This window comes from Electrona antarctica, assembly GCF_951216825.1.
Source record: "Electrona antarctica genome assembly, chromosome: 9".
NCBI classification, from domain to species: Eukaryota; Metazoa; Chordata; class Actinopteri; order Myctophiformes; family Myctophidae; genus Electrona; species Electrona antarctica.
Window position 1 is genome coordinate 6,894,131 of NC_136790.1, and position 24,914 is coordinate 6,919,044.

Consider the following 24,914-nt stretch of genomic DNA (forward strand, 5'->3'; position numbering starts at 1 on the left):
GACGTAGATGACCTTTCTGATGATCTTTTTAATTATCATGTGGCAATTAAGTGACTCGAATTGGACATCGGAAGGCTCAGTCCCCCCCCACCCCCGACTAGAATTTAAAACTTTGGCCGGGCCGGGCCGAGTCCAACTGGTTACGTATTTGTCTGGCCGGGCTAGTCATTTTATATATGACATTATTCATAATTTTATACATTTTGCGCAGCTGCGTTGTCTCTCGCTGCTCAGTGCTCTGAGTGCTGCTGCTCGCGGCGGCCCACAAGATCATTCTGAGAATTATGTGTTGTTGTTTAGTTTTTTTCCTTCTCAATATTGGATTGACAGTCCCTTAAAATAATGTCCAAATAGAGAATATATTCCCACCTGAAGGATCAGATGCTTATTGCTTATTTTTAAACTTGTATTGATGTTGAGAGACCGGCCGAGCGAGCAAGAGCAGACAATTATACAAGCACCGTGTGCACAGCAGCACATGGTCACACAGTTGCGCACCTTGTCAAAGTTCTTCAGCTTTCGTCATTGTCTAGTTGCAGATTAGGCACAATGTTTAGCCGTCTGTCTTTTCTGTAGCCTACAAGGCAGCTGGAAGGAATCAATCTATTAACGACCAATTTATTCTCCGATGTCCGAAGGTGTTTCGCAACTTGCGCACCAAATAATTACAGTATATTCAATCTCCATTCTCACAAGTTCAGAACACGTTGTTTAGCCTACGCCTGGCAGAAGAGGTTATGAGGATAATAGTAGGCCTATGTGAAATTATTAAATTTATAAGGCTAGGTTGTTAGGCTCCATGGTGGGTGGGGGAACAGCTTGTTTGCAGTTTATTATGCCACTTTACATTTTGTATTCAAAATGTTTAAATATAGGGTACTTTTGTATAGACAATGTTGTTTGAACTTTGACTGCCCTGCCTGTAGGCTGATCTGTCTGATTTAGCGGAGGCCTCAGGCCGCCGTGTCCTCCGTTCGAGGCTCCAATCCAAATTATTTTTCTTCCTTAATTAGGACGGTTTATTACAATTATAGCGTTGTATTTGCCTTTATACTATTTGCTCCAAGCTGTGTGTGTGTGTTTTTTTTTTTTTTATATAGACAGTTGGACATGGGTAGAATGACTGCTGTTCTTAACAAATTACCAAGATTTAATGAGAAAAAACGTCTGTTGTCAATTATGTATCAGGCTTCGAGCCGGGCTCGGGCTGAACTTCTGTCGGGCTGGGCTGGGTTGGGCTCAACATTTTAGGCCCGATTAAAGCTCTACTGCTGACAAATCAGAAACCGTGGCGGGGCCCCCGCCCCGCCCCTTAGAAATAGCATGATTTCCAGACTGAGAAGCGAAGTGCGAGAGAGAAAAAGATGAAAATAAATGGGCCGAACGGAGCGAATCGGTGTGGATTCCAGGCTACTCGTCCTTCCTCCTCCACCCTTTGGTTTTTCTTCCCGCCGGGCGGGCGGACAGGCTCCTCCCCCCTCTCTGCGTACGTACGTTGGTCTTCGATGGTGGTGCTGATGTAGTGCTCTTCTTGCACGTATAACTGTGTGTGTCGTAAATGTCGTGGTGCGTAACGTGTGTGGCGTGTCATGGGGTTTCTGTTCTGTGTTCTCTGTCATCCTACCTTGTTTACAGATATGTAACAGAGTTTGTGGACCTTGGGAATGTCTCGGCGCTGAGAACGTTCAGGGTTCTCCGAGCATTGAAAACTATTTCTGTCATTCCAGGTGAGATCCCATTTAAACTCTAAGGCTGACCCCCCCCTTTTTTTCTCCTTTCTTTATTTCTGTTAGAAAGAGGATGCCTCGAGAATAGGTTTTCTTTCCTTCTTTCGACAATCAAAAATGGTCTAGCAAAACATTTTTGATAGGCTTATATCTGACTACTGGCAGTCTTGTGGGCTTAAGTGGAAGAGGTGTTTCTTTTAGATGGACTGTGTCCTAAAATCAGGTCAATAATGAGCATATCTGGATGTTTCTATCTCATTATAATTTAAATTATGAAACAGCATGAGACGCATTCGATTTGACATGAAGAATACCGTCTCTGTCGGGTGTAAACCTCACTGTGTCCAAAAAGTGTTACTTTTCAGGATTCCAAATTCCAAAGTAGAACATCTACTCAAGCTCAAAAAACACGTGCACATGATCCAGTAGGAGGGTGTTAATTCACGCAAAGACACAAAAGGTTTGAATTTGGAGGTAAGAGGTTTATCCCAGACAACAATTATATATATATATGTCAACGGCTTTAAAGATGGTCTTTTGCCGTTACATCAGATGACGTCTGAACATGTCATTTAGTTTAGATCCTTTGATTCCCCAAAATAGGCCATTTAATTCCCTGAGACTGCCAATGCCTAATTTGATAAGACATTATATATGCTGCATGAAGCTTTGAAACACCTGCTTTTAAAAGTTTGGCTTTTAAGAGGCTTTTCTTTTCTTTTTTTTTGATTGAGGATCTTTGAAGATCTTTGTCCATCCTGGGAGTGGAAGGGAGAGGAAATTAAACAACTAGGAGAGGAACAGGGGAAATGAAACAGCTAGGAGAGGAACAGGGGAAATTAAACAGCTAGGAGAGGAACAGAGGAAATAAAACAGCTAGGAGAGGAACAGGGGAAATGAAACAGCTAGGAGAGGAACAGAGGAAATAAAACAGCTAGGAGAGGAACAGAGGAAATGAAACAGCTAGGAGAGGGAGAGAGGAAATGAAACAGCTAGGAGAGGAAATGAAACAGCTAGGAGAAGAACAGAGGAAATGAAACAGCTAGGAGAAGAACAGAGGAAATGAAACAGCTAGGAGAGGAAGAGAGGAAATGAAACAGCTAGGAGAGGAACAGAGGAAATTAAACAGCTAGGAGAAGAACAGAGGAAATGAAACAGCTAGGAGAGGAACAGAGGAAATGAAACAGCTAGGAGAGGAAGAGAGGAAATGAAACAGCTAGGAGAGGAACAGAGGAAATGAAACAGCTAGGAGAGGGAGAGAGGAAATGAAACAGCTAGGAGAGGGAGAGAGGAAATGAAACAGCTAGGAGAGGAACAGAGGAAATGAAACAGCTAGGAGAGGAAATTAAACAGCTGGGAGAGGAACAGAGGACATGAAACAGCTAGGAGAGGAAATGAAACAGCTAAGAGAAGAACAGAGGAAATGAAACAGCTAGGAGAGGAACAGAGGAAATGAAACAGCTAGGAGAGGAACAGAGGAAATGAAACAGCTAGGAGAGGAACAGAGGAAATGAAACAGCTAGGAGAGGAAATGAAACAGCTAGGAGAGGAACAGAGGAAATGAAACAGCTAGGAGAGGAAATGAAACAGCTAGGAGAAGAACAGAGGAAATGAAACAGCTAGGAGAAGAACAGAGGAAATGAAACAGCTAGGATAGGAAGGAAGGCAAAGAAACGAGGACTGAATAAAGTATAGGTCAAGGAATATTCTTCGGGGATTTTAATATAGTACATGGGCATCTTATACAATTGCGCCATTGGAAATGTTTGCATACTGTAATGCAGGAAACGGCATAAGTTGAGGCACACACACACACACACACACACACACACACACACACACACACACACACACACACACACACACACACACACACACACACACAAACACACACACACACACACACACACACACACACACACACACACACACACACACACACACACACACACACACACACACACACACACACACACACACACACACAGGTTTGCATTATTATACTTCTGAGTAGGCTACTTCGTTTTACGATCATTACTAATTTTGGGGCATTTTTTTACTACAGCTCACAATGTGTTTTGTGAGCTGTGTTTTGTGAGTTCGTTATCTGCTATTTTTTGATGCATGACACTGGCATGTGGCACTGTGTATAAATAATGTTTTACTCTAATTTCCGCCTAAACCTTACTATCTTGCCCCCTAAACCTACTATCTAACTAAATGCCACTAACCCCTAAACCTAGCTATCTTGTCCCCTGGACACTACGGCGGCTGGCGGTGTCCCTAAACGGTATCTTACGGCTGCACTATACATTATGCCGAAAATTGCGATATTGCCCACTGATGTTTGGGAAAGCGCATAGCGGATTCTAAAACCACCCCCTATGCCAAATGCGTTTGCTAGAAAGCGCGCCTGGAATGGACATGTCGGGAGTCGGGCCGGGCGTTTAGAGGTCTCCCCCTGTCGATTCCTTGTGTCAGTTGTATTTATATAAGATGATAGTGTCCAAGTGCATAAATGGTAAATGGTGCATTTATATAGCGCCTTTATCCAAGGCGCTTTACATAGATTGTGCATTACATTCACCCATTCACACACACATTCATACACCGATTGCGGCGGAAGCCATGCAAGGTACCAACCAGCACATCGGGAGCAATTTGGGGTTCAGTGTCTTGCCCAAGGACACTTCGACATGTAGACAGGAGGAGCCGGGATTCGAACCGCCGACCCATGGATCATTGGACGACCTGCTCTACCTCCTGAGCCACAGAGAGCATAAGATCGCCCTGGGGATAATGTCTTGCGCACGTCTTCTCGTAAAGGCATCTGGCACGATGATCGCTTTCAATTATTTACAATTAAAAAATTAGGCATTTAGTAGATGCTTAATCCAGAGTGATTTACGATAAGCAAGAACAAAACATGGGAATACATCAAATACATAAAAATAGTCATCAAGAATCATACATAAGCTAAGAACCTAACAGTGGAATATCTATACAATGAAACTATGCATATACACTAAAGAGTGCTATGTCTACATAAAATGCTATCTAAGGTACATAAAATGAGAGTCTGCATACACCTGGAAGGTCTTCGAGGCTAGGGCAAGTGCTACGGCATGTGCTACGTACGGGCTAAGATGGAGTCCGAAGAGGTGGGTTTTCATGCACGTAACACACTGACCACAGCGATGGATAATGTAACGGCTAGCGCAGGTGTTTTAGGGATGTCGGAAAAGATAGCAACTAATGCATGGGAATGTCCCTTGTACCGTGCTGAACCCGTCTGCACAGGAACGCCCCATATGCGCCGTGCTAAACCCTTCCTGCACAGGACACGCCACGCTAAATCCCCAAATAGTGGTTATCGCAACTTTGTCCGAAGATACGGCCCCAGATGTCTAATCTTTATGCCTAAACCCAAAAATGAATCTTTTCCTAATTGTAATCTCTAAAACATGTTTATATTTTCGAGTGGTGCTAGCCGCTCCAACACGTAGCTTTGTGTGTCCCTGTGACGTGCATGTGACAGCCAAGTCTATGGACTTGTTTTACTATGACGTACTGTATAGTGGGTGCCACTGTAAACTATGACGTAGTGGCAGCCAAGTCTTAAATATTAGGATTCTGTCCCTATCGGTACATAACTCGAACGCCGCGGAGTCGGCTCTAGCGGACATCGCAACGTTCGGCACGGCGACGCGCGCGCGCGCACACACACACACACACACACACACACACACACACACACACACACACACACACACACACACACACACACACACACACACACACACACACACACACACACACACACACAGAGAGAGAGAGAGAGACACCAGAGTCAATTCCTTCAGCCTTGGCGTTTAAATGACCCTGCATGCCACCTCTCATTGCTCCGCCCCCTCCACGCCTGCCCTCTCTTCTTCTTCTACTCCTTTATTTCCTGCTCTCCCCGCACCCTGCTGCGCGCGCCGCTTTGTTTGTGGTGCTGCTGTTTGTCTGTTTGATATTCACAGTACAGTACAGTACACTGTACAGTATATATAACATAATCTATACGTTTACAGTACGTACAGATATGTAATATATCTGCATGTCATATGACAGGGGTTCTCAACCCGTGGGTCGCGACCCCTCGGGGGGTCGCCAAATTATTTTAGGGGGTCCCCAAAATATTTTCAAAAAAAAAAAAGATTTTATTTTAAATTTTATTTTCACGATTTTTCAAAAATAGCAGACCTACAAGCTCGTAGCGCGCCACTCGGTGGCGCGCTATGAGCTTGTAGATCTGCTATTTTTCAATAGCTAAATTATAACAATGCTTAAAACACCAAAAGGGGTTCCCGCCCAAAATGGTTTAAGGTTATTGTAGCAGTCAATTTATATTGGGGGTCGGGAGGGGGCGGGGCAGGGGGTCCCGAGACATTGCCAAAGCATTTCCGGGGGTCCCCGGCCAAAAACGTTGAGAACCCCTGTCATATGAGAGAGAGAGAGAGAGAGAGAGAGAGAGAGAGAGAGAGAGAGAGAGAGAAGCATGTTCCTTTAAGATGGACGTGTGACTGATGTCACTCACATCCCCTCCAATGGGAAGAGGATCCACATCTATAGGATATAACTGATGGCGATGTGAATGGGCCGTGAGCTACTCTGATATACTGGAGGTACTTGTAAGCATCAAAGCTTTGCAGAGAAAACGCCCATTGGTCTAAATTACAGCAAAGTTGCTGCCTCACGTGTTGCAGTTCTACGAGCTTGTAGATCTGCTATTACAAATCTCACAATGGGGGGGGGGGGTGTTATTCAACGCTTCGTGTCCATCTGAACGAACCTCCCACACGGCCACTTTTGTCGTGTTGTGTTTGTGTGTTTATGTATGAAATAACCATTTTTCTTGTTCTGTCCTGTGTGTGTGTGTGTGTGTGTGTGTGTGTGCGTGTGCGTGTGCGTGTGCGATATGATGAGCTGACTCTAAATAATCTATTGCACTTTCCCATAAAGTGGGTTGGGCCGCGGACAATGGGTCTCTTTACTGTAATAAATAAATAAAACGTCAGAAGCTCACAATGCGACGTGACACGTTGTGAGCTTGTAGATGGGCTATGTTCACTAGTTTGGGTCCCAGGGACCCACTTTAAGCATGTTTTATACTGTTTTTGAAAAATCTTGCTTCCGGAGGTCGCTGGCACAACATAGTTTTGAGATGGGGGCGTCTGTGGCCAAATACATATCATTTTGGGGGTTCTTGACTTGACCCTCCAGGACCCCAGTAAGGTTCCCAGGGGTCCAATAACTCCCAGGGGACCTCCGGGGGTCCTTGCGGGTGTGTGTGTGTGTGTGTGTGTGTGTGTGTGTGTGTGTGTGTGTGTGTGTGTGTGTGTGTGTGTGTGTGTGTGTGTACTATATTTTGTGTGTGTATTTGACTGTGTGTGCGTGCGTGTGTATGGAATGATGGATGGATGGATGGGTCTGTGTACACTGTATTGTATATATGTTGTACATACATTGTATATGTATTTTTGCATTCATAAACGTGCGTGTTTGTGTCTGTCTGTCTATGTCAGTTCGTAGAAAGTAATTCAGTACATTTACTCAAGAACTGTACTTAAGTAAGTGTCTAGTTACTTTGTAGATTTAGGTTATTATTAGTAGTAAAACATATCAGATTAACCAAACCTACGTCATGTATCCGTTGCTTTTGGATATAGCTGAGCTACACGACACCATCTACAAGCTGGCACTGCCGCCGTGCGCGTTGTGACGCGTTCTGCTGTGAGCTTGTAAGATCAGCTATATTCAAAGAGGTTTGGTCCATTAAGATGCAGGCACATCTTTGTTTAGCGGTAGGGACTACTGCACGTATATTTTGATACCAGTAACCCTAACCCTAACATGTCGCACACAGGGCTTTTTATTTTGATTATTGTGCTATGTGCTCCTTTAACCGCTCAAGTCCCCACCTCCTGCAGGGGGAGCTGTGGTCCCGGTCAGGGCAGAGACTCTGAGACGGAAAACACAAAGTTCAGTCGTCGGTTGTTATCAGCGAAAAAGAAAAAGCTTTTCCCTCAACAACACAAAAGACACTGTACTAGTGCATAGCCCTGAGCGACTCCGCTCAACCATATGATATTTAAGTGGTTAAAGGGAATATTATTACACTTTCAAAACATGTCAAAACATGTTTTGTTTTTTTTAAGTTGCTTGATTCAGTATTTAGATATTTGACATTCATTTTGACCAAATGCGGTTCTAAATGAATATCAAATATCCAAACACTGGATCAAGCAACGAACTGGATGTGCGCAACCCACTGTTTCTAAACGCTCTTATAAGTATAGTATATATATTTAAAAAAAAACATTCCTGAGTATTTTGTGTGGTGGTCTCGTGGTGTCTTGTGACGTCGTGCTGTTAGGGCTGAAGACCATTGTGGGAGCTCTGATCCAGTCAGTGAAGAAGCTGGCCGACGTGATGATCCTGACAGTGTTCTGTCTCGGGGTCTTCGCACTCATCGGGCTGCAGCTCTTCATGGGCAACCTGCGGCACAAGTGTGTGTTCTGGCCCATCAATATGACCGAGCAGTACCTGCCCAACGGGACGCGCGGCTGGGACTGGGACTCCTACATCAACAATAACAGTGAGTTGTTGGTGTTTTTTTTACCCGTTTATAACAAGTTCTTTCCTCTGTGTGTTTTTGCAGTGGGCGTGGTTATAATCAACACTGTCTCTCACTCCCTAAAAAGGCATATTGTGACTTATTACATGGCTTGGTTGAATGCTTGATTCTGATTGGTCAATCGCTTAATTCAGCGGTGAGTTATCTCATGATAATGACCGCTCCGCTGTATAATGACCGCTGCCTAATCAAACCCTCTGAGCACCACCAGCTGCGCCCCGCTTGATTTACTGCCGTTTCCAACATAACAGCCATGTAAACACACACACTAGTGACACACAATGTAATTTACAGCTAAACATTGCTCTTAAAAATGTTTTTGAAAACATTTGAGCGAGAAATAGACGAAGCAGGACCCCAAAATGGATTCTATTTGATCAACTCACTTCCTTGTTTTCCGACAGTGCTGCAGCCCTGCAGCTGGGCAGACGCAGCCAGCGCGAACTTATGGAATACTTTTTGTGTTGTGTTTTGGGTCAATGTATTCATTTATGTTAGTTAGCCATGTAATAAGCGGGATAATATCTGGCTAGGTGGTCATTGTCGGGAGATAATTCACCTTCAGGGAGTGTAACCACCTCGGCTTCGCCTCGGTGGTTAAACTCCCTGTCGGTGAATTATCTCCCGACAATGACCACCTAGCCAGATATTATCCCTTACTTAGTGACCGAACGTGCCATGTCTGCTTATTACAGGCAACTTTTGTTTTACGTAAAGTTATGCTTGTAAATTTTGGTAGTTGTGGGTTTATTTGGACTCGTTTCTAAAGTGTAGTTGTTTATTTGGGGCTTGTTTCTAAAGCGTAGTTGAGTTGTTTATTTGGGCTTGTTTCTAAAGCGTAGTTGAGTTGTTTATTTGGGCTTGTTTCCTAATGGTGTTTAAACCAGTGGTTCTGAAACATATTCATGGCAACGACCCCCAGATTAATATGGACCCCCCCCCCCCCCCCCCCCCCCCCCCGAGTATTTGTGCCTTGAAAGGGGGTGGGGGGGCAAATATGGCACATGTTGACTTTTCGGGACTTTTAGGCAATGCGTTTTTTTGGCAATTCGTAAAAAAAACCAACAAGAAAAACGGTTAAAACGTCTGAGACGCGCCGTCTCAAGCAAACTTGAGCCACAAGAGGCACCGCAGAGCGCACTTATAAGCGAGTCTCCGCGCCGCGCGTTGCAATGTCCGATTTGAGCTGACTTAGCACCGTCCGAGGTATGTCCCGATAGGCCAAAAAAAAATCACATATTCCCCGAAAGTCATATTGTTATGTATTTTGCCCCCCCCACCCCCCCCCCCTTTATTCAAGGCGCATGTTCACGTTTGGTCCAAATTCTCTACAAAAAGTCAAAATATGCCTTTTTTTAAAACCTCACAAACACTATGCCTAACCTTAACCCTTAAACCTCACAGGAACCATGTCTAACCTCAAAACTCAATGACAACCTCTCACTCCGCTGGCTCCCCATCGCCCCCTTCAGGACTGAATTCAAGATTATGACCCACCAGTGTGCCCCCCACCCACCCCACCCACCCCTAGGTACCTCAAAGAACTTCTTCAACCAAAACCTGCCACTGGAAGACCATGGCTCGTCCAACACCAACCTTCTCCAGAGCCCCGCCCCTAGACCCATCTCTGCACCAATGGGGCGACCGGCTTTCTGCTCCACGCCTGTGGAACGCCCGACCACCTGACCACTATCTAGCCATGCTTTTAAACAAAGCCTTTTATTAGGTCTTTTAATTCGTTTTTGGTCATTTCTCCCAAGAAAGATTATTTTTGTTTTTTTGTGCCAGTTATTTTTAATCCCACTTTGTGATTTCCAAATATGTAAAGTGCGTTACGGCGTTATGAATAAAATGTATTATTATTATTATTATTATTATTATTATTATTATTATTATTATTGTTATTGTTATTATTATTATTGTTATTGTTATTATTATTATTATTATTATTATTATTATTATTGTGGGTATTGCATAACAGGGTGGGGCATGAATCGTTCCCAACTTGTATCGTTCCCGAGTCATCTAGTGGTCTAGTTAGTAAATTGGAATATGCCGACCGAGATATGTTCTAATAGCACAGAAGAGCTTGTTTATTTCCAACGGAGTAACAGTGTTTTGTTTTTTTGTTTTCAGGTAATTTCTACTACATCCCTGGCATCATCGACGCGTTGCTGTGTGGAAACAGCAGTGACTCTGGGTAAATACCGCTCTATACCTTACTGTGTACAATAGAGAGTATGTACATGCATTTTAGTCTCTTGAATAGTTTTCATTTAGTTTTAGTCACATTTTAGTCACCTGGAATGTGCTAGTGTTAGTCTAGTTTTAGTAGACTAAATCTACAGTTAATTTAGTCGACTAAAATGCATTTTGGCCAATCTACATTTATTCTATTTTGATTTGATTTTTATCTCAGATTCTTTTCCAAGATTGCGTTTTTTGGTCAACGGCCCCACGATCACAAAATGTATTTTCCGGGTGAAATAAACGACAATCGCCTGTCACAACACATAGCGTTTTCCTACATCCGGTTCACGTCTTCAAAGTAAACACTGGCGGTTTTGAATTAATTAATGAGTTAATACCTGGCAGTGAGTGAATGTGTTAAATTGTACATTTGTGGTGTTTCTCTTGGCAGGTGCTGTCCTGAAGGCTTTATTAAATGGTACATTTGCGGTGTTTCTCTTGCAGGCTCTGTCCTGAAGGCTTTATTAAATGGTACATTCGCGGTGTTTCTCTTGCAGGCGCTGTCCTGAAGGCTTCATGTGTATGAAGGCAGGAAGGAACCCCAACTACGGTTACACCAGTTTCGACAGCTTCGGCTGGGCTTTCCTCACGCTGTTCCGCCTGATGACCCAAGACTTCTGGGAGAATCTCTACATGCTGGTAACGTGTTTTTTTCTTTTCTCTTCACATCTGCACGCCTACGCGTCGTACGGCCTGTCACAATCATTACATAATCACCTCATCGCAATTATTTCTGACTAGTCCTTACCCATTGTGAGATATTGCCCCCCCCCCCCATAAATATTGTTAATTGCCGTTCATTTTAACTTTTATAATATGTTTGTGTGGGTTTTCTTTTGCCGCTTGCAGTAATTGTAAGCCATAGTGTTGCGTGAGTGGGGAGACGCGTGTACACACACACACACACATACACACACACACACACACACACACACACACACACGGCAACGTGTGAAATAAGCTGTGAATCCTGCGTGATGTATGAAGATGTAAGAGGAGTGCGTGTTCACGGTGGTGTGAAGTTAAGCATCAGTGTGTGTGTGTGTGTGCCGTGGTCGCGCGGTGGTTGTATAGGCCACTGTTTGTCGTGTTGCGGCGGTAGCAGAGGAAGCATGCCAGTGGGGTAACAGTGAGAACAGTGGCCTGTGATGCAGGTGTCGCTAGGGGGCGGAGGTGTGAGGTTGCACGTTTTCCCATGTAAGTAGATGGGACATTTTTAATTCACTAATAAAGTAATTATTAATTGTTAATTTGTTAAATGGGAAAAGGGGCTCCGTTAAGACCTCCATAATATTATGGTCAATGCCTGTGTGAAAAGTGGGAGTGATTGGTGCAGGCAGTGAGGAGCTACGGCAGTGTTTCTGACATTCAGACATTCATTCAGACATCGAGTATAGTATGATGATTGCACAATCGTCATTATCGTCTCCATGTTGAAAAAGTTTGGTACATTTTCCCAAAATAGCAAAAATAGCAGATCTAGCTCATAGCCATTTCTAACATTACTAAATGTCTAATTTATCATATATTATAATTGTGGTGAAAGCCGGGACAAGTTTGTAGCGAATGTTAAAAAAACAAAAAAACAAAGAGAGATAGAGAGAGAGAGGTGGTGCAATAGAGAGAGAATTCAGTTGATTTAGCATGCTCCATTGATTGCATCGTCTTGACAAGTAACCTACAGGTTGATATCGGTTGATGACATTCAAAGTAACCTACAGGTTGATATCGGTTGATGACATTCAAAGTAACCTACAGGTTGATATCGGTTGATAACATTCAAAGTAACCTACAGGTTGATATCGGTTGATAACATTCAAAGTAACCTACAGGTTGATAACATTCAAAGTAACCTACAGGTTGATATCGGTTGATAACATTCAAAGTAACCTACAGGTTGATATCGGTTGATAACATTCAAAGCGGGTGGAGAATTTGGAAGCTACAGCCCTAGGAGTCACTCCCTCTGGTGTTGTGGCTGTGGGTGTCGCTCACTTCGGTGAGGTACAATTTACGCATTTATCAGACAAAAACATGGTAATACATCAAATACAGAACAATAGTCATCAAGCATCATACATAAGCTAAGAACCCAACAGTGGAACATCTATATAATGAAACAATACATATACACTGTCACGCGAGGTCGTTAGTCAGGTATGAGGGCATTGATGGATCAGCGGGTAGAGTGGCCGGTAGAGCAGCCGCATGGCAACCGCAAGGTTCACAGTTCGATCCCGGGCTCCCCCAGAGTTAGTGTCAAAGTGGCCTTGCATGGTTGCCTCTGCCTTCGGTGTATGGATGTGTGTGTGTGAATGGGTGAATGTAATGCACAAACTATGCAAAACGCCTTGGATAAAGGTGCTATATAAATGCACCATTGAGGGCAGAGCCCCTTTGACTACGTTGAAAGCCAATCCCCTGTATGTATATCTTCACTGTGAGAGGCTGTGGATAATCTGCCCCTGCTCAGTGTCATGGTTTGGCTAATGTTGAATAGACACACAGAGAAATATGATACAGTATCTTATTGGACACATGACATGTCTATAGCAGATATGAAAACGATCACGAGAAGAGAACAGAGATGAACATGCATCTGGCATCGTCAGTCTCTGATAATGTAGTGGTCATCGTATCACGGATATCAATATGCTTACGCACATGATTGTTTCACCACTGGGTCGAGCAGATGAGGTCGTAAATCATGACAAACGGGGCCAAACATACTGTTATCTGTCCCCCACCCCCATGGTGACTTTGGCCCTAAACCAGTTCACACAAAGACTGTTATGTATCTGTACGTTGTCATTTACATCAGGAAACATACAGTATTTACTATTTACATAAGAAGACCCATGACTGAAACAGTCTGTTCCTTAAAGGATGATCTTGTGTGCTGCAGGAATGCTGTGTGCGTGCGTTCATGCGTGCACTTGCGGGGGTCTGTGTGCGTGCCTGTGTGTGTGTGTGTGTGTGTGTGTGTGTGTGTGTGTGTGTGTGTGCGTGCTGCAGGGATGCTGTTGAAATGCTTCCTGTACAATTCTCTGTGGAGCTTCCAATGGGGAAAAAAGCACATGCGGTATAATGCAAGAATGCAGCTGCAGTATGTGTGTGAGTGAGTGTATCTGTGGGAAGGAGAGGGAGAGGGGGAGCGAGAGAGAGAGCGGGGGAGGGGGAGGGGGGGGGGGGGGGGGGAGCAAGAGAGAGGGAGGGGGAGGGTGAGTGAGAGAGAGGGAGGGGGAGAGCGAGACAGAGGGAGACTGAGAGAGAGAGAGGGAGACTGAGAGAGACCTGGTTATGGTCTAAGCAGTGAACAACACTGTGACACAAAATGCATACAGCATGAACACACTGTTAAGGTGCGTTCAGACTTGAATTTAAATATTGGCCTCGGTTGGTCCCGTTGGTGCTGCGCCACATCGCACCGCGCCCATTCGGCTGCTCTGCGACTACAAAGCCAATTGACGGTCACATTATTGTCAATATATCAATATCAATATATCGGTGAAAATAATCTGGATTATTGAGACCAATTCGATACCGATATGTAATCTTTATGGCCGATATGTCCGATGTCGCTACCTATTATATCGTGCCTCAGGGACACTTTATAAGTGTCCTATATTTGTCTCTGTGGTTCCCAAAAAGAGACATTTGAAGATTTATAAGCACACAACACACGTGTACTATAAGGTCCTAATGCAGCTGTGTTGCTTACACCAGTGGTTCTCAACGTTTTTGGCCGGGGACCCCCGGAAATGCTTTGGCAATGTCTCACCAAAAGGGAACCCCTTTTGGTGTTTTAAGCATTGTTATAATTTAGCTATTGAAAAATAGCAGATCTACAAGCTCATAGCGCGCCACCGAGTGGCGCGCTACGAGCTTGTAGGTCTGCTATTTTTGAAAAAAAAAATTTTAAAGTAATTTGGGGACCCCCTAAAATAATTTGGCGACCCCCCCCGAGGGGTTGAGAACCCCTGGCTTACACCAGTGGTTCCCAAACCTTTTCGTGCCAAGGACCCCCAAATCAGCATTTATTAGGCCACGGACCCCCCATTTGAAAACATATGCCAGTGACCCCGATAAGGACCCCCCATTTGAAAACATATGCCAGTGACCCCGATAAGGGAGGATTTTTACGGCTCTAGCAGTGATTCCGAAACATATTAATTTCATGGACCCCCAGTTTCACACACATTATGCTATACGGACCCCCGATTTAATGGCATTTCTATCTCTGGTACCCCAATTTATATTGTAAAAACCACTGTTAATTTATGTCTAATTGATCTAGGTACCCTGTGGAACTCCCTCAAGGACCCCTAGGGGTCCCCGGACCCCACTTTGGGAACCACTGGCTTACACCACTTTGTATTACAAGGTCCTTAAGTATGCAGCTGTGTTGCTGACATCACTGTGCACTATAAGGTAGTGATGACATCACTGTGTGATGCAGTCTGCCATGTTTTTACCCTGCTGATGTTTTTGAGGGGCACAATAAAATATTGTCATATGGCAGCCAAGTCTATGGACTTCTAATGTTTGTTTAGGGTACTAAACGGGACGTCATGTGGCAACCCATTCAATGGACTTTTAACATTTGCTCTTAGAGTATGATGTTTGTTTAAAGGAGTGAGACGCCCCTCACTTCTCACAAGTGTGATTTTTCACCTGAAATGTAAAACAAAGTCAGTCTGGGGTTGACTAGTTAAATCTTTAACATACTTAAAGATGGAGTGCCGTGATTTTTGTATTTTTTCCAGTTTTTCATGCATGTGTTTATGAGGTGACAGTATACTTCATTAGACCCCTTGGGGTGGTTGTTCCCTTTGTATTTAGGGTTTCTTCCTTGGAGGATGAAACCTTGACAGTCAAACGTACCAATGAAAAATACAGTGTTATAGTGACATCACAATATCATCACCTCCCCTAACCCCTCCCCCTTTATCATATAAACCACAGCTGTGGGTACGGCTTCAGTTCAGGTGGATCACCACCCATCACCACCCACCAGGTAAACCAGGCATACTTAATGAACTGGTGGGCATGTCCACATAAAAACGACATTTTAACAAATACTGTACACTTTTTTGAAAAATGTACAATATATAATATATGTATAATAATACCTGAAAAAAATCACGACACTTACTACTAGTTATATCTTTAACATAATATACAACATATTTAACATACTTCACAATACAGATGTACTAGTTATATCTTTAACATACTTAATATACAACATATTTAGCATACTTCACAATACAGATGTTCTAGTTATATCGTATTACCTAATATTCACAGACACGTTTTTGGGTAGTTGTCTGTAAGGAACTTTATAGTCTTATAGACAATTGTTTTTTTCTTTTCTGATGTTGAATCATGTGTATTTGATACAGATGTTCACATGTCCTGCCATTGGCAATTCAGTAGATTGTGCATTGTCAGAAACAGAACATCATCAGTGAGAATGGGAGGCGGCACATTTTGTCAAGGTGTTCTATATTAATTCTATTCAGATTCCCTGAATAGACAGAGTTCCTCTGCTGGACACTTCTTTTCAGTAGCAAATCAGTAGAATTAGCAATTAGGTTAATCAGTGAATAAAACCTGCAGGGAAAACATGCATTTTCAGAAAAGAAAAGAAAAGATCAGGAAAGTGCCAAGAGTTGGAATGGCACATCTAGCGTACATGTTATGATGCTGAATCATGTTCTGAATGATACGTAGTAGTAGCGTACACATGTTATGATACTGAATCATGTTCTGAATGATACGTAGTAGTAGCATACACATGTTATGATGTTGAATCATGTTCTGAATGATAAGTAGTAGTAGCGTACACATGTTCTGATGCTGAATCATGTTCTGAATGATACGTAGTAGTAGCGTACACATGTTCTGATACTGAATCATGTTCTGAATGATACGTAGTAGTAGCGTACACATGTTCTGATACTGAATCATGTTCTGAATGATACGTAGTAGTAGCATACACATGTTATGATGTTGAATCATGTTCTGAATGATACGTAGTAGTAGCATACACATGTTATGATACTGAATCATGTTCTGAATGATACGTAGTAGTAGCGTACACATGTTCTGATACTGAATCATGTTCTGAATGATACGTAGTAGTAGCGTACACATGTTCTGATACTGAATCATGTTCTGAATGATACGTAGTAGTAGCATACACATGTTATGATGTTGAATCATGTTCTGAATGATACGTAGTAGTAGCGTACACATGTTATGATGTTGAATCTAGGGCTGCAATTAACGGTAATTTTCTTAATCGATTAATCTGCCGATTATTAAACGACTCATCGATTCATCGGATTATGGAATTTATTTAGCTTTCACCTTAAAGATATTTGAGGTTATTTTAGACATGTTCTAACTATAACAAAAAGCTAATCTTATTCTGACTGCATACACTTGTTTAAAGAATTGCATTTGTCAGTCTAAAGGGTAACAGTACTCTTTTAAACTCAAATCATCATTTAAAAATCAATATTCAAGCCATATGTCTTGTTCTTAATACGATAATCCTGCACGCAGGTACAGACATAGTTGTATTGGCGTTAATGGTAATGTACAATAGAAACTGCATCTTATAGATAAAATGTTGAGGATAAAATGGCCACAGACATTAGATGTTTTTGGATACCATGTGATTCTGCATTGTTGCTTTGCAGTCGCTACTGTGCATGTGCAACTATCATCGGATTGCAAGAGAAGAGAGAGGGCTCACTCCTCTTTAGTTTAGTTACAGAACTAATTTAATTATTGATTCGATTACGATGAATCGATGAATCGTTGCAGCCTTAATGTTCTGACGTTGACCGGTGTGTGTTTGCGTCCGTGCAGACACTCCGGGCGGCAGGGAAGACCTACATGATCTTCTTTGTGCTGGTGATCTTCGTTGGCTCCTTCTACCTGGTCAACCTGATCCTGGCTGTGGTAGCCATGGCCTATGAGGAGCAGAACCAGGCCACCATCGAGGAGGCGGAGCAGAAAGAGGCCAAGTTCAAGGATATGCTTGAGGCGCTGAAGAGACAGCAGGAGGAGACGCAGGTATGATAGAATGAAGCGATATTACACGAGAGGTTGTGCTGTAGCGTCATTAATGGAGAGGGTGTGCTGTATCGTCATTAATGGAGAGGGTGTGCTGTAGCGTTGCTGCAGGAACAGCAAGAGCTGACACTCGCGTGAGACCAAACTAGCTAATATTAAAAAATGTTGCAAAGCTACAATACGCTGTGTAGCTTTGTATCTTTGTATCTTTTGCATCTGCCCGTGCACCATGCACCATTGCACCATTACCCACTCCTACCCACCTACAAGCCACCTCTAACCTAGCCTCAGTACGCAGGCTTTTATTTTCGTTCGTATTCGGCTCAAAAATGAAAGCCTGCTGGAACGAGACGCATTTCCTGGTCTAGGAGTGGAAGTGAACTACGGTGCAGAGGGACGTCGCTCGAAATTTGGTGACGTCAGATTTCTCTGCTGTTTTCTACCAGGGAGGTGAGGGGCGGAGGGTGGCGGGGGCGGGCGCTCAGATCGCTGAACCAAAATTATCCAGCGCATTGCTCCATGCAGCATCCGCCCCTCTATACCAGAACTTTCTGGTATAGAGGATTTCGGGAGCTGTAGTTCCAGACTATATAGCATTCGGACTCGGAGATTGTGGAATAGTTGTCTGGCTACACGAGATTACCTCCAACCCTAACCACTCCCTGCCCACCCCTACAGTAACCTCAGAGGTGACTAGATTTAGCATCAGAGACTAGAAACTTTTAGTAAGGCTAGACAGTACAGTCAGACAGAAAGTATTTTAGCAACATAGGCTTAGTGTTACTTTTAGTAGCACATTCTGATTTAAACTCAGTCTTTGAATACACCATTGAACGTTAGGCCTACCAAGGCTACTCAAACTATTTAGCTTTAGTCTAGTGTAATGACAACTAAAACACTGGCATAAAAGGAACTAAAACATAATTGCCCATGGCTCTTCTTCAACAAAGATGGTGGAAGCATTCTTTGTTCTGTACTTATACATACAATTTTATGGTACAAAACACTGAAGTCCTTCAACCAGAAACCACTCCCTGCCCACCTACATGCCACTCTAACACTAACCACTCCCTGCCCACCCCTACAGGCCGCGCTCATGGCCACCTCTGCGGGCACGGTGTCGGAGGCGGCATTGGAGGAAGAGGGGGGCGAGAATCTGTCACGCTCCTCCTCCGAGGTGTCCAAGCTGAGCTCCAAGAGCGCCAAGGAACGGCGCAACCGCAAGAAGAAGTGGCGCCAGAAGGAGCAGGAGAAGGAGAAGGGAGACACCGAGAAGGTGGTGAAGTCGGAGTCGGACGACGGCAGCAAGAGGAGCACCATCCGCTTCCCCGGCAGCCGGCTGGGCCGCAAAACCTCCATCATGAACCAGGTATGGATTACACCTGCATCATGAACCAGGTATGGATTACACCCCCATCATCAACTAGGTATGGATTATACCTCCATGAACCAGGTAGGCAGATTAACCTCTTCGTCCTTTTTTTTAAAAATCCCACGATATTTGTAACCTATTTTTTCACCCGGTGCCAATTGCCTAAACTATAATCCTGGGCGCTACTCTCCCTCTGCCAACCTGGGGAGAGCCCTGAACTGAGCTCATTGTCATTTCCATCAATGCATGAGTGAGCAGGCTGGTGGGAGTTTTCCCCGGTTGGACATAGTAACACGTTATTCCAACACCAGTTCCTTTCCCCTCTATCAGGCGCCCCGGCTGGCCAGGGGGAGGCAGTATAGAGACAGGATTACTGCATGTTCTTGTGAGGGTTTACCCTAGGGGACACGGGGAGAACATGTGAGGGTACCTACCCTAGGGGACACGGGGAGAACATGTGAGGGTACCTACCCTAGGGGACACAGGGAGAACATGCCAACTCCACACAGTAAGGCCCTTTCGCCCATAGGCGGATCTAGAAATTATGGGCCCCTGGGCCACCGTCATGCAAAAGGGCCCCCCCCCACCTCCCGGAGCTTTTTGGTTTTCTTCCCGACGTGGCGCATACTGTCTACACACGTGTACGCATAACAATTATGACATATAGGCCTGCGATATTCAGATTTACAGCAAGGGATTGCTTAAAAATAATAAACAGCCAAAAACTAAGCCAAATAAATGCAAACTGAGGGTTTAAACACTTGCAGTAATGTACCGTATCATGATGGTTTAGGACTTTTGGGGTCATTTTATTGACACAAATGAATAAGCCCATTGTTAATAACAGTGACAAGGACCGTGTGTGTCACTGTTATTCACCTCTTTTTTGGGGGGCCCCTGAGCTTGAGCCTCTTTGCGGTCACACGGACACTCAAGCTCAAGGGCCCCCCTAGCTCGGGCCCCTGGGCCCAACAGGCCTGTTGGATAATCCTCCCCTGCTTTTGCCAACCTCACCTTGGGGTTATTAGCCACTTCATCCCTATTTAAACTTTGTGAAAACATGGCGAACATATAGTCCCATGTCACAGGTACTGTTAGTGGTGTAAAGTAAGTAATTACATTTACTCAAGTACTGTACTTTAGTTAGTTAGTTTGACTGACAGACAGGGAGTGGTCACAGCACATCGTTCAGAGAGTGAACGATAATCCCTTTCCCTCTTCGTTCTCGGTCGGTCGGTCAGTCGGTCACCCCCTTCTCCTCCTCGGCCTGTTTGTGCGGGAGAGCCTGGCGCCCCCCAACCACCCCCCACCCCTCAGTTTGCACAATAAGGAAAAGGGAACGGAGAACAGTCTCTTGCTTCAGCCAATCAAAAAAAACAAAAATCGCATTTACAACTGAACCTAAGCTAAGCCAACGAATTGAACCGGAAATGAACCGGACGTGAACATTTCGCCTACCGTCTGCCTCCACCGCCAACCAGCTTTATCCAACGACCCATAACTAAAGAACCAACACGTTTTTTTCAACGGCACATACATGAGGCTGTAGTGTAGGGTTCTTTAGACATCCCCTACACTGTAGGGGATGTCTAAAGAACCGTCACTTTACACAGCGTTTATTTACTCCCACTTCACGGCGCGACACCCGTGGGCCTTCAAAATAAGACCTGTGGGCCTTCAAAATAAGGGTTTTCACTGAACAAACACTGGCAGTGAAGAATTAATTAATTAATTGAATGTGTTTATTTTCGTCATACTTTTTAGTCGACAAAATTAACACTGCACTCTCTCTCTCTCTCTCTCTCTCCCCCCCCCAAACACTGGCAGTGAAGACTTAATTAATTAATTGAATGTGTTTATTTTCGGCATACTTTTTAGTCGACAAAATTAACACTGCACTCTCTCTCTCCCCCCCCCCCCCCCCCCCCCCCACCTACAGTCGCTGCTGAGCATCCCGGGCTCTCCGTTCATGTCGCGCCACAACAGCCGCAGCAGCATCTTCAGCTTCAAGGGCCGCGGCGGCGGCGGCGGCAAGGACGTGGGCTCGGAGAACGAGTTCGCCGACGACGAGCACTCGACGGTGGAGGAGAGCGAGGACCGCCGCGGCTCGCTGTTCATCCCATATCGGCGCAACAGCTACAGCGGCTTCAGCCAGGGCTCGTCGCGCATCCACCCGCTGGCGGCGCCGCACCCCGGCGGCGGCAAGCGGAACAGCACGGTGGACTGCAACGGCGTGGTGTCGCTCACCGGCCCTGGACCCGGCGGGAGGCTTCTGCCTGAGGTGAAAATAGATAAGGCAGCCTCTGACGACAGCGTAAGGATGTCCATACGGACACTCGCACAGTGTCCCTTATTATTAGGCATGATGCTAGGGGTGGTGGTGATTCCTTTTTCCTTTTTTTGGACTACCTCTTCCTTCTTTGACCTTTTTGAACCTTGTTGCTCCCCACCTCTCCCCCTCCTCCTCCTCCCCTTCTTCTTCTAGTTCAGGGTTGCGGCCGTACAGATTATCGGCCGCTGTCAGTCATTAATCGAGAAGCACAATCTTTTGAGACACACGTACAGTGCGGGTATTTTGGGTCCGCGTGTCCGTTTCCGCCATTGCTTCGTCGGGTGAAAACAGCACAGCTTTCACCATTGGAATTGCATTACGGAATAAATTCATGGTTACATATTTTTTTTGTCATAACACAACATATGGTTAAGTAGAGTAGTGCTTAGTAGGTAGTTTGCAACAACCACCAATGCTATGAAAAATGAAAACGGGAATGCCAAATATTCAAAGCTTTCTTCATCACATTCTTTTGTACACATACGTTTTTCTATGTGTCACCTTGTTGTAAGTAAGTGCCTGAAGAACATTTTATGGCATTTGATGTAATTGTCGAGGGTAATTTTTTCCCCCAACAGCCCTAAAAGGCATTAACACTTCACTATCTGAAACCATGCTAAGTCTGTGTGGCCATGGACAACCTAGCTCCTTCTCATTCTACTTCATTACAAGACCACTTCACCTGTTTTCAACCTATCCTAAATAATTAGTTCTCACTAAAGCTCATCATAAAGACCCAACCACACCAAATAGAGTAGACACATGTAGACACATGTAGACGCATGTGGTTGCAAGCAACCATTGCATTGTACCAATTGAATCACTTGGGTCGACTTGCGTCGACATGCGCCACCATGCGCCATATCACATTGCTGCGACCAACGCTAAAAAGGTTTTGTAGCGTCTCGACCCATTGATGTGGTTTGAGCTTAAGATGGTACCATTTGAATCTACTTACTCTGTGTCTCAGAGAAGGGATGTGGACAGTTCAGAAACCTGTCTACTCACTATGTGTCTCAGAGGAGGGCTGTGGACAGTTCAGAAACCTGTCTACTCACTCTGTGTCTCAGAGGAGGGCTGTGGACAGTTCAGAAACCTGTCTACTCACTCTGTGTCTCAGAGGAGGCCTGTGGACAGTTCAGAAACCTGTCTACTCATTCTGTGTCTCAGAGGAGGGCTGTGGACAGTTCAGAAACCTGTCTACTCGCTCTGTGTCTCAGAGGAGGCCTGTGGACAGTTCTGAAACCCGTCTACTCACTCTGTGTCTCAGAGGAGGGCTGTGGACAGTTCAGAAACCTGCCTACCAGTGACATCATCATTTGGTCGTTTCAAACCAGCACGCTCACTTTCCTGGAAGAGAAATAAAGGCTGTCGTTTCTATTAGCTTTGGAATCCCCATCGAATATGTCATTGGTAGGCAAGGCTCTGAACTGTCCACAGTCCACCAATGAAATGCAGAGAGTGAGTAGACATGCCATCTCGTAATGAGTATTAGTAACGACCAATTATACAGTACCAACATTCGGTTATTAGAGGGTATCGTGCTCCTTTAAACCACATGTGCATGGCGGCCATTTTGCTCTTACTGCACATAGTTGTGGGGGCTTCCCAGATCCCCACCCCACCCCCTCGCCGTATGAAGAAAATCGCTGCTGTGTGAATATGGTCAATAGCAAGCACAATCCTCTCATTAATTATAGACAGAGGAGGAATACTCTCCCCAGTAGTGTAGTGTACTGTAGGCAGACCTCGATCCTTCACTGGAATTGGTTTCGAAAGCATGTTCAAAGCCCAGGTCTAGTCTCTCTGTCTCTCTCTCTCTCTCTCTCTCTCTCTCTCTCTCTCTCTCTCTCTCTCTCTCACCACAGGCCTGTTCTACATGTCTGTCTGTCTGTCTGTCTGTCTGTCTGTCTGTCTGTCTGTCTGTCTGTCTGTCTTCCAAAAACTAGCCTTGAATCTTGTGGTGTTCCTTCTGTGTTCTGTGTAACAGCATATTCCTCCTAATCCTACTGTATATCTGGCATGGAGGTATCTCTCTCTCTCTCTCTCTGTCTCTCTCTCTCTCTCTCTCTCTCTCTCTCTCTCTCTCTCTCTCTCTCTGTCTCTCTCTCTCTCTCTCTCTCTCTCTGTCTCTCTCTCTCTCTCTCTCTCTCTCTCTCTCTCGCTCTCTCTCGTATCGATCCGGTTGCTTTTACCTCCTCTCTCTGTCTCCTCATGTCCAGCCGTCCAGCATGGTGGTTGGGTCTCCTTTTGATGTGCATGCAGAAAGCATGCGGTTTACAACCTTGCTTAGTCATGATGACGGATGAGGGATGTAGGGCTGTAGGGGATGAATGCAAAATAACGCACAAAGATTAGAAATCCTCTGTGTTTTGGAGATTTAAAGTAAGCCTGAAGAAGGTCTTATTATACCGTCGATACAGTTTCGGGATATTTTTTTCCTAGTGTTTGGGCGCAGTCGTCGCTGCGTTCACACGGGCAGACGCAAAGACGCAAAGATGCATTCTACACAGTGTATTTGTAGCTGTTTCAGCTTTTGCAGCAGCTACAAGCGTCAGCTTCATAGCTTCACGTCGCTGGCTTCCATTGACAATGAATGGTAGAATGCATCATTGCATCTGCCCGTGTGAATGCAACATTTTAGGTCCTTGCAGAATGCTGCAGATTCTTTTTCCGTAGTTTTTTTTCTTCTGAAAAACGGCAGCAGTCTGCAGGGACCTTAAATGTTGCAACAATAACATGAAATAAAACATCTGTGAATATCCAGTCTGACTATTTAGTGTGTTAGATATTGATTTGGTTTAATTGTCTGACTCCTGCTGTGTGTGTGTGTGTGTGTGTGTGTGTGTGTGTGTGTGTGTGTGTGTGTGTGTGTGTGTGTGTGTGTGTGTGTGTGTGTGTGTGTGTGCGTGCGTGTGTGTGGCCGTCCTCAGACCACGGAGGCCGAGCTCGGGAAGAAGCATTCAGGCTCTCTGATGGTGTCTGTGGACCAGCTCAACTCCTCCATGAAGGGCAAGGAGCATGCTAACAGCCAGATGAGCGTTGTCACCAACACACTGATGGAGGGTACGTACAATAGAGCGGTTTCTCCCACCAACACACTGATGGAGGGTACGTACAATAGAGCGGTTTCTCCCACCAACACACTGATGGAGGGTACGTACAATAGAGCGGTTTCTCCCACCACCTACACACTGATGGAGGGTACGTACAATAGAGCGGTTTCTCCCACCAACACACTGATGGAGGGTACTGTGGCGACTGATACACAACTCAGGAGCAGAGAGTCAGGTTTGCCCATTCACTAGGGCATTTATTGGATATAAATCGGGAAACAGAAATCAGATATCAGAAATCAGAAATTAACTTGTCTCTTTTTCTTTGCAGGGGAATGCAGTCAAAGCTAAGTTTCAACACATAGTTCATTTCCAGGTTAATAGGAGGATCTTCGTCGCTGGACTT

General features: G+C 44.7%; 1 protein-coding gene across 2 annotated transcripts in view; it reads left to right on the forward strand.

The window, feature by feature from the left end:
- The window catches only part of LOC306929157 (sodium channel protein type 8 subunit alpha-like), a gene marked incomplete at its 3' end in the record, with an annotated part of 99,385 nt that overhangs the window by 20,267 nt on the left and 54,204 nt on the right, over positions 1-24,914 (forward strand). Inside the window, exons 5-12 of one of the 2 annotated variants that reach the window (XM_079509573.1) lie at positions 1,636-1,727; positions 8,149-8,370; positions 10,546-10,609; positions 11,157-11,298; positions 17,542-17,748; positions 18,836-19,117; positions 21,060-21,434; positions 24,386-24,518. In XM_079509573.1, the coding sequence (XP_079365699.1) occupies positions 1,636-1,727; positions 8,149-8,370; positions 10,546-10,609; positions 11,157-11,298; positions 17,542-17,748; positions 18,836-19,117; positions 21,060-21,434; positions 24,386-24,518 (1,517 nt within the window). The remainder of the gene's footprint in view (positions 1-1,635; positions 1,728-8,148; positions 8,371-10,545; positions 10,610-11,156; positions 11,299-17,541; positions 17,749-18,835; positions 19,118-21,059; positions 21,435-24,385; positions 24,519-24,914) is intronic. The other variant, XM_079509574.1, reaches the window with a different exon arrangement.